Below are 18920 nucleotides of genomic sequence, written 5' to 3' on the forward strand. Positions count from 1 at the left end.
CGCCCGCCCGCCCGCCAAGGGGTTTCACATAATACGTCCCGTATTTTATACGGGCGTATAAAAATAAAGATTTACATAAATGGTGCATACTTGACAAGCATACATATTCCTAGTAATTAACTACATAAATGTTTATAAAAAACATCGTTGAATAGAAAATATTGCAGAAAATAAGTGAAATGACTACCAGAGTCAACATTTTCTTTTGAGTACTATATGACTTAAAGGAATTAATAAATGAAATGTTAAGTATTGTTTAGGGCAAATTCATTAACTGTTTTAGTGAAGTTAAAAACATTATATGAAAATTTGTCCAGAAAAAAGAAATGAAACTGCATGTTCATATCTTTGATGTAAGAAATTGTTTTTAAACGATGATATAAACACATGGAGATTTTAACAGACAATCAAAAAGAAATAGATGAATTTATTGACGTGTCCACAAACATTTGTGAAGTATCAAATAAAACAAACATATCCTTCAAAACAAAACAAACAAAAACAGTGAAAGTACAAATAATATAGTGCCATTTTGTTTGAGTCACAAACTAGACTGTTCCCTTGACAGTTGCAATAAAAGACAGCATGAAAAGTACACCATATATCCAATTAACTGAAACACTGACGCTCAAAACTGCCGTTAATTTGGGGGTCAAATTTTTAAAGTGACTAAGTTGTTAACCCTGTAATATATGTTTTAATGGTAAACACATGTGTGTTTGCCTTAAATAATTTGATAATGTTCGATAATAACTTTTAAATATAATTTTATTTGGGTCTGAAGTTTACTGGCAGTTAAAAGTTTTGAGCTATGGGCCCAGAAATCTAAAAGCAAATTTGACAGTCAAAATACCAAAAGAACATTAAACTGCCATATAAAAATGTCTTTTATTACAATTACAGCTTCATTTAAATAGGATAAAGCATTTGTTTAAAGGAATAGAGGTGATGAGTGTGCTGTGATGATGTCTTCACTTCATATGAGGTTGTACACGATAAATAAAAAAAAAGCTAACCAGGGCCCTTACTCAACAACCAATTCTTAAGATTTACAAATAGTCTTAGACTCAATAAAAACAAGACGTGTTTGTGAAACATTTGTCCCGCCCCATATATTTGACCTTTGATCTTGAAGGATGACCTTGACCCTTCACCACTCAAAATGTGCAGCTCCATGAGATACACATGCATGCCAAATATCAAGTTGCTATCTTCAATATCGCAAAAGTTATGGCCAATGTTAAAGTTTGACGCAAACAAACCAACAAACAGACAGGGCAAAAACAATATGTTCCCCATTATAGACTGGGGGACAAAATAACTTCTAATTTGCATATACACAGGCACAAATGGTTCTCATTTAGTTGTTCTAAATGTACAATTACATAATTATAGGTGTTAACTGCAATGCAAGACTTAATTTTTAAGTGGTTAAATTTCATTTAAGTTGTTCAGAATATTCTTTATGTTAGACTTACATCTAATTGGTTGGTGAATATGGGCCCCGATTATTCAGCAATAACAACCAACAAATTCACATGTTTCCAATGCTCTGAGGCATCTGAAGGCAGAATTATATTCAATCCATATATAAATACTAAAAAATCTCTTCTCTACAGAAACTGAGCACCTCAGCAACAGCAGAATATATCACCCAAATGACTATTTGCTTAAATAAATATGAGCCTCAATCTGGGAAAATGGGGCTTAATGCATGTGCGTAATTGTCTTCCCAGAATAGCCTGCGCCGTCTGTCAGGGACGACACATTACGTCTCAACTAAATTTTCACTAGGAAAAGACATCCTTTAAAACAAAAACTACCAAAAATGTTGAAAGTGTCATCCCTGATAAGCCTGCAAAGGCTAATATCGAAAAACACTTTAGCCACATGCATTAAGGCCCATTTTAGCAGAGTAATGCTCCTATACAATATTTACAGAATTATATAGACACAAAGTACAAAACAATAACAACAACAACAAGATGTGTTTGTGAAACACAATGTCCCCCTATATGACATTTGACCTTGAAGGATGACCTTGACCCTTCACCACTCAAAATGTGCAGCTCCATGAGATACACATGCATGTCAAATAAAAAATTGCTAGCTTCAATATTTCAGAAGTTACATTACATGAGCAATTTTGACCATATATTTGACCTAGAAGGATGACCTTGACCTTTCACCGCTCAAAATGTGCAGCTCCATAAGTTACACATGCATGCCAAATATCAAGTTGCTATCTTCAATATTGCAAAAGTTTTCATAAAATAAGCGATTTGGGCCACATATGTTTGACCTCTGACCTTGAAGGATGACCTTGACCTTTCACCACTCAAAATGTGCAGCTCCATAAGTTACACATGCATGCCAAATATCAAGTTGCTATTTCCAATATTGCAAAAGTATTCATAAAATAAGCGATTTGGGACACATATATTTGACCTCTGACCTTGAAGGATGACCTTGACCTTTCACCACTCAAAATGTGCAGCTCCATGAGATACACATGCATGCCAAATATCAAGTTGCTATCTTCAATATTGCAAAAGTATTCATAAAATGAGCGATTTTGGCCACATATATTTGACCTCTTACCTTGAAGGATGACCTTGACCTTGATCTTTCACCACTCAAAATGTGCAGCTCCATGAGATACACATGCATGCCAAGTATCAAGTTGCTATATTCAATATAGCAAAAGTTATTGCAAAATGTTAAAGTTGGCGCAAACCAACCAATCAACCAACAGACCAACCAACCAACCAACAGACCAACCAACAGACAGGGCAAAAACAATATTTCCCCTTCTATTATAGTGGGGGACATAAAAATAATTATGCAACAATGAAATATATTCATGGCGGATCCAAAGACTTGCTTTTCACGTCTTGAAGGGAAGCTTTTCTATTCTGATTCTTCTCGGCAGAGTTAGGGTGCAGCCTGTCTGGAGACAGGGCTCTACGGAGAAGAGGGGAGCCTTGCTCCCCCTTAAAGGAGTGCCTCTTCACCAGGGCCTGACTAGTGGTGGAGCTGTGCAGATGGGAAGGGATTGTCATTTGGGGCTGATTAGATGCCCCCACGTGGTGACCTTGACCTTGTATCAAGGCCAGGGGGCTGGGTGACCTCGTGGGTGAGACGGGCATGGGAGAGGGGGAAGGCGTACGGGCAAGAGGGGACAGCGGAATGTTGTGCACGGATTTACGCCGACACGGTGACTTCAAGCTCTGTGTCCTCTTGTGCTTGAGGCCAGTAAGGGAGCTAGGACGACCATATGAGGAGGCAACATGCACCTGAATGTAGATAGCAAAATAATATAAAATACAAAAAAAGTTTCTTTTGTTTATTTTACTGTCTTAAATACTAAACAAAGCCTTCATCACAAGAATCAATATAAACATTTTTTATTTTGTATGTAAACAGCAAGAGATTTACATAGTAGATGTCTATTAAAATAATGCTGTCCACAGTGTGGACTTTATGAAATTACATTTTTGTATGTTTACATGTTGTTATCAGCAGATAAGTTAGTAAGCAACATTTAAAGATTCCCTGAGAAAACTTCATAAAAGATGCGCTAAATACAAAACTGCATCTGTAAAATGACCAATCAACCCTGTGACAAACGTACCTGGGTCGCGGGGGAGTTGGGCGAGCTGGAGTTGGGGGAACTGCTATTAGACGAGGTTGACGTGTGGCCCGAGTCAGGTGACCAGGTGAGGGACAGAGGTGAAGACTGGATGGGCTGCTTGAACGGTACAGTCGTCGAAGTGTCCCCAAATGACCAGGACTTGCTGAAGGGGCTGGTCCCCCGATAAGAGGTCGTGGAGGTCAAAGGTGAACTGCTCAGCTGACCGGCTAGATGACCCGACTGCTCAGCACGTTTAGTACTGAGACGCCTGAACAGCGAGCGACTCTTCTTCTTCTCTCCGCTCCTCTCCCGGCTCGTCTTTTTCTTTGAGCGTCGTGCCATCTTGCCCGGACTTCCTTTCTTCTTAGCACCTGAAACACATTCTGATCTTATTAAGACACTCATCAGTTTTAAATATTTTAACAAAATAAACATGGTCTCTTTGGGGATCATGATGTAGCTTATCATGATAATAAAAAGTTTTTGCTCATGACATCTGAAACTGCATGACCTGTATAAAAAATGTTAACAAGCAAAAATCGTATTAATAAGGATGCCTTCAACTGGAAATTTAAGTTCAATCTATTTAATTTTTTTAACAAGAGTTGTCATCAACATTATGCACAGTGTGGAGTGGTTATGTTTATTATTCTATCAACAATAAAAACAAGAGATGTGTTTGCCAGAAACACAATGCATCCTAATGCATGGCTTTTTTTTACCTTTGACCTTGAAGGATGACCTTGACCTTTCACCACTCAAAATGTGCAGCTCCATGAGATACACATGCATGCCAAATATCAAGTTGCTATGTTCAATATTTCAAAAGTTATTGCAAAACTTTAGTTTACTGTAAGTTTTGGGACAGAATGACGGAATAGCAGACAGACAGGCCAAAAACAATATGCCCCCGATCATTCGATCCGGGGACATAAAAAGGTATGTTTTTTATTGTTTGACCTTTGACTTTGAAGGTTGACCTTGACCTTTCACCACTCAAAATGTGCAGCTCCACGAGAAGTAGAATGGAGAAATGATCTATTTTTTATTTATTTTTACCTTTAACCTTGAAGGATTACCTTGACCTTTCACCACTCAAAATGTGCAGCTCCACGAGATACATATGCATGACAAAATATGAAGTTGCTGTGTTCAATATTAAAAAAGTTATGAAAATTTATGTTTTCTATATTTTGACCTTTGACCTTTCACCACTCAAAATGTGCAGCTCCATGAGATACACATGCATGCCAAATATCAAGTTGCTATGTTCAATATTTCAAAAGTTATTGCAAAACTTTAGTTTACTGTAAGTTTTGGGACAGAATGACAGAATGGCAGACAGACAGGCCAAAAACAATATGCCCCCGATCATTCGATCCGGGGACATAAAAAGGTATGTTTTTTATTGTTTGACCTTTGACTTTGAAGGTTGACCTTGACCTTTCACCACTCAAAATGTGCAGCTCCACGAGAAGTAGAATGGAGAAATGATCTATTTTTTATTTTTTTTTACCTTTAACCTTGAAGGATTACCTTGACCTTTCACCACTCAAAATGTGCAGCTCCACGAGATACATATGCATGACAAAATATGAAGTTGCTGTGTTCAATATTAAAAAAGTTATGAAAATTTATGTTTTCTATATTTTGACCTTTGACCACTCAAAATGTGCAGCTTCACGAGAAGAAAGTAAGAGTTTGAATGGAGAAATGAATTTTAATTTTTAATTTTTGACTTTGAAGGATGACCTTGACCTTTCACCACTCAAAATGTGCAGCTCCATGAGATACACACACATTCCAAATATGAAGTTGCTGTGTTCAATAATAAAAAAGTTATGATAAAACTTTAACGAAGGTTAAAGTTTTAGGAAAGAAAAATACAATGATATTTGACCTTTGATGATGACCTTGACTTTTCACCACTCAAAATGAGCATCTCCATGAGATACACATGCATGGTAAATATCAAGTTGGTATTTTCAATATTGCAAAAATTATCAAACTTTAACAAACGTTAATGTTTTGGACAGAATGACAGACAGACAGACAGATAGACAGGACAAAAACAATATACCCTCGATCTATCGATCCGGGGGCATAAAAAGAGTAATTTGGCGATGGCACAAAACCAGGTTTTGTAATGTTAAAGCATTTAATTTAATTTAAATAATTGTGCAATCCCATGTGAGGTCTGCATGTAAGCTACCCATACAAAAAATTGCAGCAGAATATCTCCATCCAAACTTAAGTTATTGAGCAGAAACCATTTTCCTTTTTTAAGTAAAAGTGACCTTGACCTTAAAAGCCCCAAAACAATCCCAAGCTGGGTCTCTCCATGCAAGCTTGATAAGTCTTATGTTGAAATAAGATTGGTGAATGCTAAATAAAGATATTGACCAGAAACCACCTGTTTGACCCTGACTGCCTGCTTGCCACACCTCAATCTTATAACCAGAATTTGCAACTTCAAAGTGATTAATAAGATCTTTAAACCTGAGTAACAGAAAGAAACATGGTCAATGGTTTGTATACCAGTTTGAATGGAGGAAGATTCGAGAGGCACGCAGCGTATCCTCAGCTCTCCCTTGCCTCGCAGGATCAGCTGTACAACCTGCGTGTGCAGCAGACTGTGTATCGGCTCCTCGTTTATGTGGGTCAGTAGGTCACCAGGTCGCAGGCCCGCCTCAAATGCTGGGCTGCCGTCTTCTACCGCCTAGGGAGAGGGTAAAGAAAATTGCTAGTGAAAATAAGGCATAACGCATGTACGTAAAGTGTCGTCCCAGATCAGAATGCACAGGCTATCTAGTGACAACACTTTCTGCCTAGACTGGATTTTTGTTTACAAAAGACTTCCTTTAAACAAAAAGAAATCCATTAAAGCAATAAGTATTGTCTCTGATTAGCATCCTCTGATTAGCCTGTGCTGACTGCATTGACACTTAGTGCTGACTGCATTGACACCTGTGCTGACTGCATAGACACTTAGTGCTGACTGCATTGACACTTAGTGCTGACTGCATTGACAATTAGTGCATATTTATAAAGAACATTTTTCACAGAACAAGGCTCAATTGTTTATTCAAGCTCAATAGCATTGAAAGACTTGGGCTTCTTGGGACACTATCCAGTCCCGGGAAAAACCTGTTTTTGGGCACCCCTGGAAAGATCTTAAGAATACTCTACCAGTGGAGGTCAAACCCAAGGCGTCCATTATGGCCTCATAACATATACATGTATCATCGTTGTTACATAATTTGTGTCAACATACTTTAGATATAATAACCTTAATATTATATTGGTATTGTTTAACAGAGTTTTTGTCACAGAGCATTATATGAGAGTGACATACAAAGGCTGTAGAGTTGTTGTTGCAAACTATAGCATCAACATGTTTGTGTTATGTACTCCACTAACAATTTTAACATGTAAATGAATCTGCAAAGTTATCCACTCATTGTTCTTTCATACACAGTTGCAGTGGCATCACCTTATGCACAATGCAGGCAACATGAAATGAATGAGAGGATAGCAATTCCAGCCTTTAATACTTCCAAGAAGTAACCAATCAACATATTTTTTCACTAAGTGTTAAGCCATTCCAAAAGCTCTCACTGCAGAGTTTAACAGAGATTTTTTGTAAAAACATCTGAGCGTTGCTCTGGGGAAATGGCTTTGTGCAAACAGCATAAAATCAGAACTCGCAGTCTGTTAAGGTTTTATGCTGTTTGCTGCTCATCAGTATCTTAGGTTTGGAAATGAAGCCTTTAAAACTTGAATCTAGTAAGAAAGGTCAGAAATTAAATTTAACTTTCTAAGGGACTACAAATGCATCAAAATACGCATCTAAGTGGAAAAGGGTTTATTAATCAGGGACAGTGTGTTTATAAATCAAAGCAACCAGCTAATTTCATCTCATCAAAAGATTGTAATTTTGGAAACACCTCAGGGAAGAAAAAAACCATCCCCATTACAAATTTTACCAAAAAATGTCATTTGGAGTAGATCCAGCAAAGATTAAAACAATTTATAAAACTAAAATGGGAATTTCAATGGGGGAAATATGGTCAAAAGACGCCGAAATCACAACACTGTACCAATCTGTATACCTGTACACTCCTGAAAAAAACTTGCGTTGCTATAAATACGAGTTGCGTTCTGGGAACACTGGGCCTTATGCACGTGCATTAAGTGCTGTTTTAGGTTAGCCTGTGCAGTCTGCACAGGCTAATCAGGGATGACACTTCCGCTTTTATGAACTTTTTCATTTAAAGGAAGTATGTTCTAAACAAAAATCCAGTTTATGAGGAAAATGTTGTCCCTGATTAGCCTGTGCACACTGCACAGCCTACTCTGGAAGATACTTTAAGCACATGCATTAAGCCCAATTTTCCCAGACTGAGGCACATCCCATCCTAACTCACCACAACAATATGCTGCAGGTTGTACGTGTTGGTAGAGCCCAGGTAGACCCGGATGGCCCGTAGTGTGAACCCATAGCCCCGGTGGCCCCTACGAATCACGATTGGGGGCTTGAGACTCTTCACCAGGGGGGACATGTCCCGGGACGGAGAGCCATCGCGGGAACTGGTGCTGGAGCCCGGGGATTTTGACGACTGGTTGCAGAACTCCTCTGTGAACATAGCTATCAGTTGTAGCATATGAACATATGAATATAATTAAGCATGTTATCTATGTTTATTGAGTTCATGAGTATCTGCTTGATATTATTGAGCTATATATACTACTTCATATGTAGGTAAGTTGTGCAAACATTGTGAGATTTGCTCTATGCAAACGGGGTGTCATTAATGTGCACCATCCATGAAAGCCTGTGTTGTTTCACAGGCTAATCAGGAAAATTTTTCCTTAAACTGGATTTTCTTTCAGCTGACTTCATTTTAAACAAAAATTCTATGAAAATGGAAAATGTCGTTCCTGATTAGCTGGTGCAGACTGCAACCAACTTACAAATATTGATGTACCTTGTTTATCTTATTAACCAACTTAAAAAATACTGGCATTTGTCTAGTCTCTTTTCTGCTTTTACAACTAAGAATTTATAATTACAAAAATGTGAGTTCCTTTGTACCTAAACAATGTTTTCCTACAAAATTACAGAAAACAAGCATCAAATTATAGAAAATAAGCATACAAATTTTACCTATACTTGCTACAATGCAGGTACATGATCAAAGAGTTCTTTATTAGAGGGTCAGATAACATACATTATTTTGGGGCAATACTTAAAATTTTCATAGATACGAGACTTGCTCTGGGAAAATAGGGCTTAATGCAGTCTGCATATTCTAATCAAGGACAAAAATTTCAGCCTAAACTGGATATCATCTAAACAAAGAGATTTCAATAAATAAAACAAGATGTGTTTGTGAAACAAAATGTCCCCTTATATGATGTTTGACCTTGAAGGATGACCTTGACCTTGTGAAGGATGACCTTGACCTTTCACCACTCAAAATGTGCAGCTCCATGAGATACACATGCATGCCAATTATCAAGTTGCTATCTTCAATATTGCAAAAGTATTCATAAAATAAGCGATTTGGGCCACATATATTTGACCTCTGACCTTGAAGGATGACCTTGACCTTGACCTTTCACCACTCAAAATGTGCAGCTCCATGAGATGCACATGCATGCCAAATATCAAGTTGCTATCTTCAATATTGCAAAAGTATTTATAAAATAAGCGATTTGGGCCACATATATTTGACCTCTGACCTTGAAGGATGACCTTGACCTTGACCTTTCACCACTCAAAATGTGCAGCTTCATGAGATACACATGCATGCCAAATATGAAGTTGCTATCTTCAATATAGCAAAAGTTATTGCAAAATGTTAAAGTTGGCGCAAACAGACCAACAGACAGGGCAAAAACAATATGTCCCCCACTACCATAGTGGGGGACATCAAAAATACAATAAATGTGGAAAGTGTTGTCTCTTATTAGCCTGTGTGGGCTCTCCGCACATGCATTAAACCCTGTTTTCCCACGGCGAGACTCCAATATATAAGGCTAGACATGATCTTAAAGTCAGCTCACCAGGGGCTTGGATAAGCAGAGTCAAAGCATGTGCTGATACCGACTTTTGCATCAGCTTGCCCTCACCGCGCCGTTCTCTATTCTCACCCATGGGAGACAACTCTGCAAATATAACAAGGGAGTTAATTCATTATACAACATTCATAATATATGTATCAACAGAACTCAGATAGTTTCTTTTACAGCATTACAGTGTTATTATTACTGTAGTGCTGATGATTTGACAAATTTCAATTATTTCTCTTATTCAAAAAGAATACTAACAGTAAAATACATGTATTTCAGTTTATCTAGTTATGCAATCCTCCTTTTTGGTTCAATAAACCAACAAGAGAGCCTAAAAGGCCCAAAGTCGCTCACCTGAGATAACAAGACATTATTGGGACAAATCTTCTGACCAAGTTTCATGAAGAACGGACAATAAATGTGGCCTCTAGAGTGTAAACAAGGTTTTACTATAAAAAAATGTCCCGCCCTCTGGCAGCCATGTTTTTCAACCAAACATGCATCATTTTTTAACTCTTCCAAGATATTATAGCGATGAATCTTCTGACCAAGTTTCATAAAGATCAGACAGTAAATGTGGCCTCTAGAGTGTTAACAAGATTTGACTATAGCCATATCAGGAAAAATGCCCCGCCACTTGGAAGCCATGTTTTTCAAGCAAACAATTATTTTCGAACAGATCCAAAATATCATTGAAACCAATCGTCTGACCAAATTTCATGAAGATTGGACAATAAATGTGGCCTCTAGAGTGTTAACAAGGTTTTACTAAAGCCATATATAGCCATATTAGGAAAAATGCCCCGCCCCTGGTGGCCATGTTTTAAAAGCAACAAAAACCATTTTCGAACTCGTCCAAGATATCATTGGGACAAATCTTCTGACCAAGTTTCATGATGATCGGAAAATAAATGTGACCTCTAGAGTGTTAACAAAGTTTCACTATAGCCATGTAAGGAAAAATGCCCCGCCCCCAAGGTGGCCATGTTTTTTCAACCAACCGCCCTCATTTTTGGTCTTGTCCAAGATATTATTGGTATGAATCTTCTGACCAAGTTTCATGAAGATCAGACAGTAAATGTGGCCTCTAAAGTGTTAACAAGATTTCACTATAACCATATAATGGAAAATGCCCCACCCCTTGGCAGCCATGTTTTTCAAGCACACGTAACCATTTTCAAACTCATCCAAGACATCATTGAGACCAATCTTCTGACCAAATTTCATGAAGATTGGACAATAAATGTGGCCTCTAGAGAGTTAACAAGGCAAATGTTAACGCTGCGCGACGCAGGACAGACAAAAAGCGATCACAAAAGCTCACCATGAACACTTTATGCTCAGGTGAACTAACAAGAGGGCCATGATGGCCCTGAATTGCTCACCTGACTAACCAAATACAATCCCAACCCAGATTTCATCAAGATAAACATTCTGATCAAATTTTATAAACATTAGATGAAAACTGTGACCTCTATTGTCTACACAAGGTTTTTCTAATATTAGACCTAGTGACCTAGTTTTTGACCCCAGATGACCCAAATACAATCCCAACCCAGATTTCATCAAGATAAACTTTCTGACCAAATTTCATAAAGATTGGATGAAAACTGTGACCTCTATTGTCTATACAAGGTTTTTCTATTACTTGACCTAGTGACCTAGTTTTTGACCAAGTGACCTAGTTTTTGACCCCAGATGACCCAAATACAATCCCAACTCAGATTTCATCAAGATAAACATTCCGGTCAAATTTCATAAAGATTGGATGAAAACTGTGACCTCTACTGTCTACACAAACAAATTGTTGACGGTTTTTCTATTATTTGACCAAGTGACCTAGTTTTTGACCTCAGATGACCCAAATACAATCCCAACCCAGATTTCATCAAGATAAACATTCTGACCAAATTTCATAAAGACTGGATGAAAACTGCGACCTCTATTGTCTACACAAGGTTTTTCTATTATTTGACCTAGTTTTTGACCTAGTGATGTAGTTTTTGACCCCAGATGACCCAAATACAATCCCAACCCAGATTTTATCAAGATAAACATTCTGACCAAATTTCATAAAGATTGGATGAAAACTGTGACCTCTACTGTCTACACAAGGTTTTTCTATTATTTGACCTTGTTTTTGACCTAGTGACCTAGTTTTTGACCCCAGATGATCCAAATACAATCCCAACCCAGATTTCATCAAGATAAAAATTCTGACCAAATTTCATAAAGATTGGATGAAAATTGTGACCTCTAATGTCTACACAAGGTTTTTCTATTATTTGACCTAGTTTTTGACCTAGTGACCTAGTTTTTGACCCCAGATGACCCAAATACTATCCCCACCCAGATTTCATCAAGATCAACATTCTGACCAAATTTCATAAAGATTGGATGAAAACTGTGACCTCGACTGTCTCACAACAAATTGTTGACAGATGCACGCACACACCCACATACGGACGCCGGACATCACACGGTCACATAAGCTCACCATGTCACTTTGTGACAGGTGAGCTAAAAATACATTGACCATAAAGAAATAATTATCAGCATCTTTTAGATTACCAATATTAACCTTTACACATTAATATATTCGAATAACGTTACACTAAATTAATGATTTTCCATAATGGAGGCGAAAATCAATGGATTGAAGCTCGCCTAATAATTATACTGTTATTGCTCACTTAAGTTATGCAAAACTTAAATTTGTGCCCATAGAATTCACAAGTGAAAGGTATATGTTGTCAAGCTATCCTCTATCGATGCTATCATCAATATTGCAAAAGTTATGACCAACGTTAAAGTTTTGGGACATATACAATGACAGACAGACAGACACATACAATGACAGACAGACAGGCAAAAAACAATATATTCGATCTGGGGGCATAAAAACAAGCAAATCTTTTGAATTGATATCCCCCGCCAATATACTTCTGGACACAAAAGTTTTCTGGACTGATGGACAAAGCCAATGAGCATCATCTTCTTATCCATATACAAATTTTTCTAGTAAAATTCATTTTAATTAGTAATTACTTACCTGATATCATATGCTATTTACTCCGATAGGATCGTAATTCATCCGGAATTTTCTGTCCGAGGAATCCCACACTTTTCATAAACCCGTCAGGTAGGTCAGAAGGGTCACATAGTGCTGTGTAGCCGTACAACCAAAACGGGACATTACCCAGAATCCACTCTTATTTCGGATGGCGATAATTTTTTTTTGATTTTTATAATGATTTGGCGTGCATCATCCTCTTATCCATATATATACTCATACCAAGTTTCAATGAAATCCGCCAAAGCATTTTCAAGATATGGCTCCGGACACAAAAGTGCCGGACGGACAGACAAAAAGACGGACAACGCCAAAACAATATCCCTCCGCCTATGGCGGGGGATAATAAACAAACTGCTTAAAGCTACTGCTCATGGATCCTACCTAAAGGTTTATCATCGTCAGAGGACACAGCGACGCGAGGGATGGGTGCTTGGGTCACGTTAACGGAAGAGCGCACGTTTCTCTTGACAATGAGGGGTGATGAATCACTCTCTGTCTGGGATGAATCAGAGGCTGATGTGGACATCGTGCCCTGAACACTGATACTGGACCTGGGGGTGCTGAAGCAGAAAATGGGGCATAATGCATGAGCATCAAATTGTTGTCCCATATTAGCCTATGCAGAAGGCACAGGCTAAACAGGACCGACACTCTGCTTTCTATTGAATATTTTGTTTAAACGAAGTTTCTTCTAAACAACAATCCAGTCTAAGTGGAAAATGTTGTCTTATTATAGAAAGTGTGAGGTTATGGTTCTTCTGCATGGCATTTCATCTCAGTGATATCTATACACCTATGAAGTTTCATGTTGATATTTTATATAGTTTCTGAGATATAGCCATAAAATATTTGTGAAAGATGGACTGACAAACCGACTGACAGACTGACCAACAGATTGATGGACAAGCCAAATTCTATAGCCAAAGGCGGAGGATAAAAATTCTGATGAAAATTTGAGGCATAAGAAAGGCCTGATTTAGATATTTTTCTCTGGGAGGAACTAACACTAAGTTTCTGAAAAACATCCACAATAGGGAACGAACTAACAATCACAACATATACTTCATACACAAAGCATCACAAAGAAGCAACCCTTTCCCACACGCAAAGTGAAAATAGCTATATGCCATCAGCATACAACCAGAACACCCTGTAAGTTACTTGCAGTCAGTTCAGGTTTTATGATGATTGCTGCTATTCAGAAGTATCTTTAAGGTAGAATTTGAAAGCTTTAAATTGAATCTAGTAAGAAAGGTCTTAAATTTGATTTGATTTTCTAAGAAACTACATTTAAAGGAAGACTCTTGAAGCAAAAATCCAGTTTCTGCAGAAAGTGTTAACCCAAATCTGTGTCAACACTTTATGCAACACTTAAGGTACATGCTTTAAGCACTGTTTACCCAGAATGCAGCTGAATTGCCCCTTACCTTTCTGCACTGCTGAACACATCCTCTTCCTCCGCCAGTTTGCTGTGCGAGGACTCCGCCTTGGCCTCTGTCGTGTCCGACAGCGTGCGGTGACGCGAGTTTCCATCCGACATGGTTCTCTCTCTTGCCCCTCCGCCATCACTTCCGCCACTCGCTGGAGGTTACATTACACTAAATAATCTTTTATAGGAAGCTCTCATTTTGATTTTGGTCAATAGAACTTTCTAAGAAGTTGGGAGATGGGACCTTTTTGAAAGCAATTATAGGAAGAGGATAGATCCATCTTTAAATGATTCCAGATCATCATGAGATGCGCAAAATTTTATCTGTTGGAAAGCAAACAAGCAAATTCGTTTAATTGATATCCCCTGCAAATATGCTTCTGGACACAAAAGTGTTATATTTGACACAAAAAAAGCATTTTTTCAAGATACAAAGGGCCATAACTCTGTTATTATCAGATGGTGTACAATGCCATTTAGCATGCATCATCCTATTATCCATATATATATATACTCATACCAAGTTTCAATGAAATCTGCAGAAGCACTTCCAAGATATGGCTCCTGACGGAAAGACGGACGGAAGGACGGACAGACAACGCCAAAACAATATCCCTCCGCCTATGGTGGGGTATAACAAATCCCTTGAAATTGGCAGCCTTATAATGGGACCCTATCAGATTTGAATATGTGTTTTCTTACCTGGACCCATGTAAGACTGGAGCTCCAGAGAGTTCTCGGAGCTGGTAGAGTGGTTTGAGTCTTTACGTTCAAGTGCTTGCTTCTCGAGGAGTCGGGTTCGCATCTCATCGGCACTCGAGTGACGTCGACGATCCCGCAGCGGGTCTGTACCATAATCCTGAAGTATGCAAGGGTGAGGATAGAAAATGTGGTGCAATCCTCTCTTTTATCTCTTCTGGGAAAACTGGGACGCGACTTTCTGGTTTAATGGAATTTATTTGTTCAAAGGAACTCTCTTCTTAGCCAAAATAAAGGTAAGGCTAAAAGAGTTGTCCCTGACTAGCCTGTGTGGACAGGACTTCACAGGCTAATCTGGGACAACACTTTACACACATGCCTTAAGCCAAGTTTTTCCTGAATGATTCATAAATTATGATAAACAAGAGATGTGTTTGTCAGAAACACAATGCCCCCTAATGGGCCACTTTGAATTATTTTTTTGACCTTTGACCTTGAAGGATGACCTTGACCTTTCACTACTCAAAATGTGCAGTTTGTATGAGATACACATGCATGCCAAATATCAAGTTGCTACGTTAAATATTGCAAAAGTTATGAAAAGGTTAAAGTTTTGGTTAAAGTTTTTTTGTTTGTTTTTTTTACCTTTGACCTTGAAGGATGACCTTGACCTTTCACCACTCAAAATGTGCAGCTCCATGAGATACACATGCATGCCAAATATCAAGTTGCTACGTTAAATATTGCAAAAGTTATGAAGAAGGTTAAAGTTTTGGTTAAAGTTTTTTTGTTTGTTTTTTTTACCTTTGACCTTGAAGGATGACCTTGACCTTTCACCACTCAAAATGTGCAGCTCCATGAGATACACATGCATGCCAAATATCAAGTTGCTACGTTCAATATTGCAAAAGTTATGAAGAATGTTAAAGTTTTGGTTAACGTTTTGGGACACACACACACACATACGATGACAGAAAGGCCAAAAACAATATACCCCCGATCTTTGATCAGGGGGCATAAAAACTTGCATTGATAGTTCAAAATTTGTACTGAAGTACAGATAGTATGTGTGGAAGGTATCAGGACAGAAAGAGCTAAATGATATTGAAATTTTCTTAAAGAATGAAATCTGTTTTTGAATCCAAACTTTATATGTTTAAAGCTAAATAGGGACTCTTCAGGATTTTGTATGCAGCATTCATATTGAAAACTTAGTAATAATGAAAAAAAATATGGTATTGTCATTTTATTTTAATGAGTAAAGTTTTTTTAATAAAGATTTTTTTTCTACCCAACAGATGACTTTATCCATGAAATACAGTAGGAATATTATGGTAAAACATGCAGCAAATATATGGGCCATGCTCTGTGAAAAGAGGCTTTAATTCATGTGCATAAAGTGTCAGTCCAGATTAGCCTGTGTAGTCTGCACAGGCTAATCAGGACAACACTTTCGGCTTATGATATTTTCTATTTAAAGAAAGTCTCTTCTAAGCAAAAATCCAGTTTGGGTAGAAAGTGTCATCCCTGATTAGCCTGTGCGGACGACACTTTACACACATGCATTAAACCCCCTTTCCACAGAGCATGGCCCATATGTATTTGATGTAAAAATAACAATACCCCACCGGGTATAGTTCATAACAGGCTAACCAGTTAAACATGCAATATCAAGTGAATGCTGAATGCCACATGCTATTGTATGCATGCTCTATTTGCTATATTAAAAACAAAAGATTCTGGCTCAGAATAGCAATGGTTTATAGGTTACATAGTACTAAATTAAGGCTAGAATGTCAACAGAAACTATCTGAAGTTTATGAACTTTATACACAATAGTGAGTTGATCAATTGCATTCAATGATTTATCTTAAACATCTTCTGATAAAATACAGTTTCTATGAAAGGGGTTCACAACATCATGCAATATATACATTAAAATAAGCACATACAAGGGCTGTTTGTAAAACATGCATGCCCCCCATATGGGCTGTCAGTGGTAGTGGCAGCCATTGTGTGAATACGTCTTTTGTCACTGTGACCTTGACCTTTGACCTAGTGACCTGAAAATCAATAGGGGTCATCTGCAAGTCATGATCAATGTACCTATGAAGTTTCATGATCCTAGGCCTAAGAATTATTGAGTTATCACCCGGAAACCATTTTACTGTTTCTTGTCATTGTGACCTTGACCTTTGACCTAGTGACCTGAAAATAAATAGGGGTCATCTGTCAGTCATGATCAATGTACCTATGAAGTTTCATGATCCTAGGCAGGGTTTTGTTTTGGCCCCATTTTATAGCCGAAATTCGGCTATATTCCCAATTACAAAAGTATACTTTTTTCTTAACCAAATTTTCAATTTTCTAAGTATAAAAAGGGCACATAATTCTGTCAAAATGCACCCCAGAGTAATCTAACTTTGCCTGCCCAGTCCCCTCATGATAGTAAGTAAGTGTACCAAGTTTAATTGCAATAGTTTTGATACTTTATGAGAAAAGTGGACCTAAACACAAAACTTAACCAGACGCCGACGCCAAGGTGATGACAATAGCTCATAACTTTTTTTTTCAAATGACCTTGACCTTTGACCTAGTGACCTGAAAATCAATAGGGGTCATCTGCGAGTCATGATCAAAGTACCTATGAAGTTTCATGATCCTTAAGCATAAGCGTTTTTAAGTTATCATCCGGAAACCATTTTACTATTTCCGGTCATCGTGACCTTGACCTTTGACCTAGTGACCTGAAAATCAATAGGGGTCATCTGCAAGTCATGATCAATGTACCTATGAAGTTTCACGATCCTAGGCAAAAGTGTTCTTGAGTTATCATCCGGAAACCATTTTATTATTTCGGGTCACCGTGACCTTGACCTTTGACCTAAAAATCAATAGGGGTCATCTGCGAGTCATGATCAATGTACCTATGAAGTTTCATGATCCTAGGCCTAAGCGTTCTTGAGTTATCATCCGGAAACCATTTTACTATTTCGGGTCACCGTGACCTTGACCTTTGACCTAGTGACCTGAAAATCAATAGGGGTCATCTGCGAGTCATGATCAATGTACCTATCAAGTTTCATGATCATAGGCCTAAGCGTTCTTGAGTTATCATCTGGAAACCATTTTACTATTTCAGGTCACCGTGACCTTGACCTTTGACCTAGTGACCTGAAAATCTTTCGGGGTCATCTTCGGGTCATGATCAATGTACCTATGAAGTTTCATGATCCTAGGCCTAAACATTCTTGAGTTATCATCCGGAAACCATCTGGTGGACGAACATACGGACATACAGTCATACGGACATACGGACGGACCGACCGACATGAGCAAAACAATATACCCCCTCTTCTTCGAAGGGGGGCATTAAAATAAAATATTCATAAACATAACACAAATATTCATGGCAAATCAGTAAGAACACTAACATAAGAGGTATACCCAAAGAGAGGTGGGTTTTATTCACATGCAGTCATTGTTTTTGACCTTAATATCAGAAAGAAATAATAAATTGTAAATTACATCATACCATAGTTCTTAAATAATAAGATATGTCACAGAATGTTCCAAATAGTACATAGTCAAAATAATTAACATAAATACAAATTATACATATTCTTTACATACATTAAAACCATGAATTGTTTTTACAAATACTTATTACCACAAACATGTACATAGATTAAACAAAGTCTTGATTTTGTTTTCCCCCAAAATAGTGATAACTATTTAATTTTGAAACAATAATAAACTTGGTACTATTGCATGCAGTGACTATTTAATTTTGAAACAATAATAAACTTGGTACTATTGCATGCAGGTGACTATTTAATTTTTGAAACAATAATAAACTTTGGTACTATTGCATGCAGTGAATTTAGCATTTATTATGAAAATTGTCAGTGCAATTTTTTGTCACTATTACTGTAAATTCATGATTTAGCAATAGTGATTTGTTAATATAATAGGACCCTCAACCAGATAATGAGACAAAGTACCTT

At 37.7% G+C, this 18920-nt stretch overlaps 1 protein-coding gene across 1 annotated transcript in view; it reads right to left on the bottom strand.

Annotated features, from left to right (window-relative positions):
* The window catches only part of LOC127861722 (microtubule-associated serine/threonine-protein kinase 3-like), a 220657-nt gene continuing 201737 nt past the window's right edge, over nucleotides 1-18920 (bottom strand). Inside the window, 8 exon segments of the mRNA XM_052400409.1 lie at nucleotides 1-3296; nucleotides 3635-4005; nucleotides 6173-6353; nucleotides 8062-8270; nucleotides 9704-9805; nucleotides 13167-13345; nucleotides 14213-14366; nucleotides 14917-15073. Coding sequence (XP_052256369.1) covers nucleotides 2862-3296; nucleotides 3635-4005; nucleotides 6173-6353; nucleotides 8062-8270; nucleotides 9704-9805; nucleotides 13167-13345; nucleotides 14213-14366; nucleotides 14917-15073 — 1788 coding nt within the window. The 3' untranslated portion in view covers nucleotides 1-2861.

This window comes from Dreissena polymorpha, chromosome 16 (assembly GCF_020536995.1).
Source record: "Dreissena polymorpha isolate Duluth1 chromosome 16, UMN_Dpol_1.0, whole genome shotgun sequence".
NCBI lineage: Eukaryota > Metazoa > Mollusca > Bivalvia > Myida > Dreissenidae > Dreissena > Dreissena polymorpha.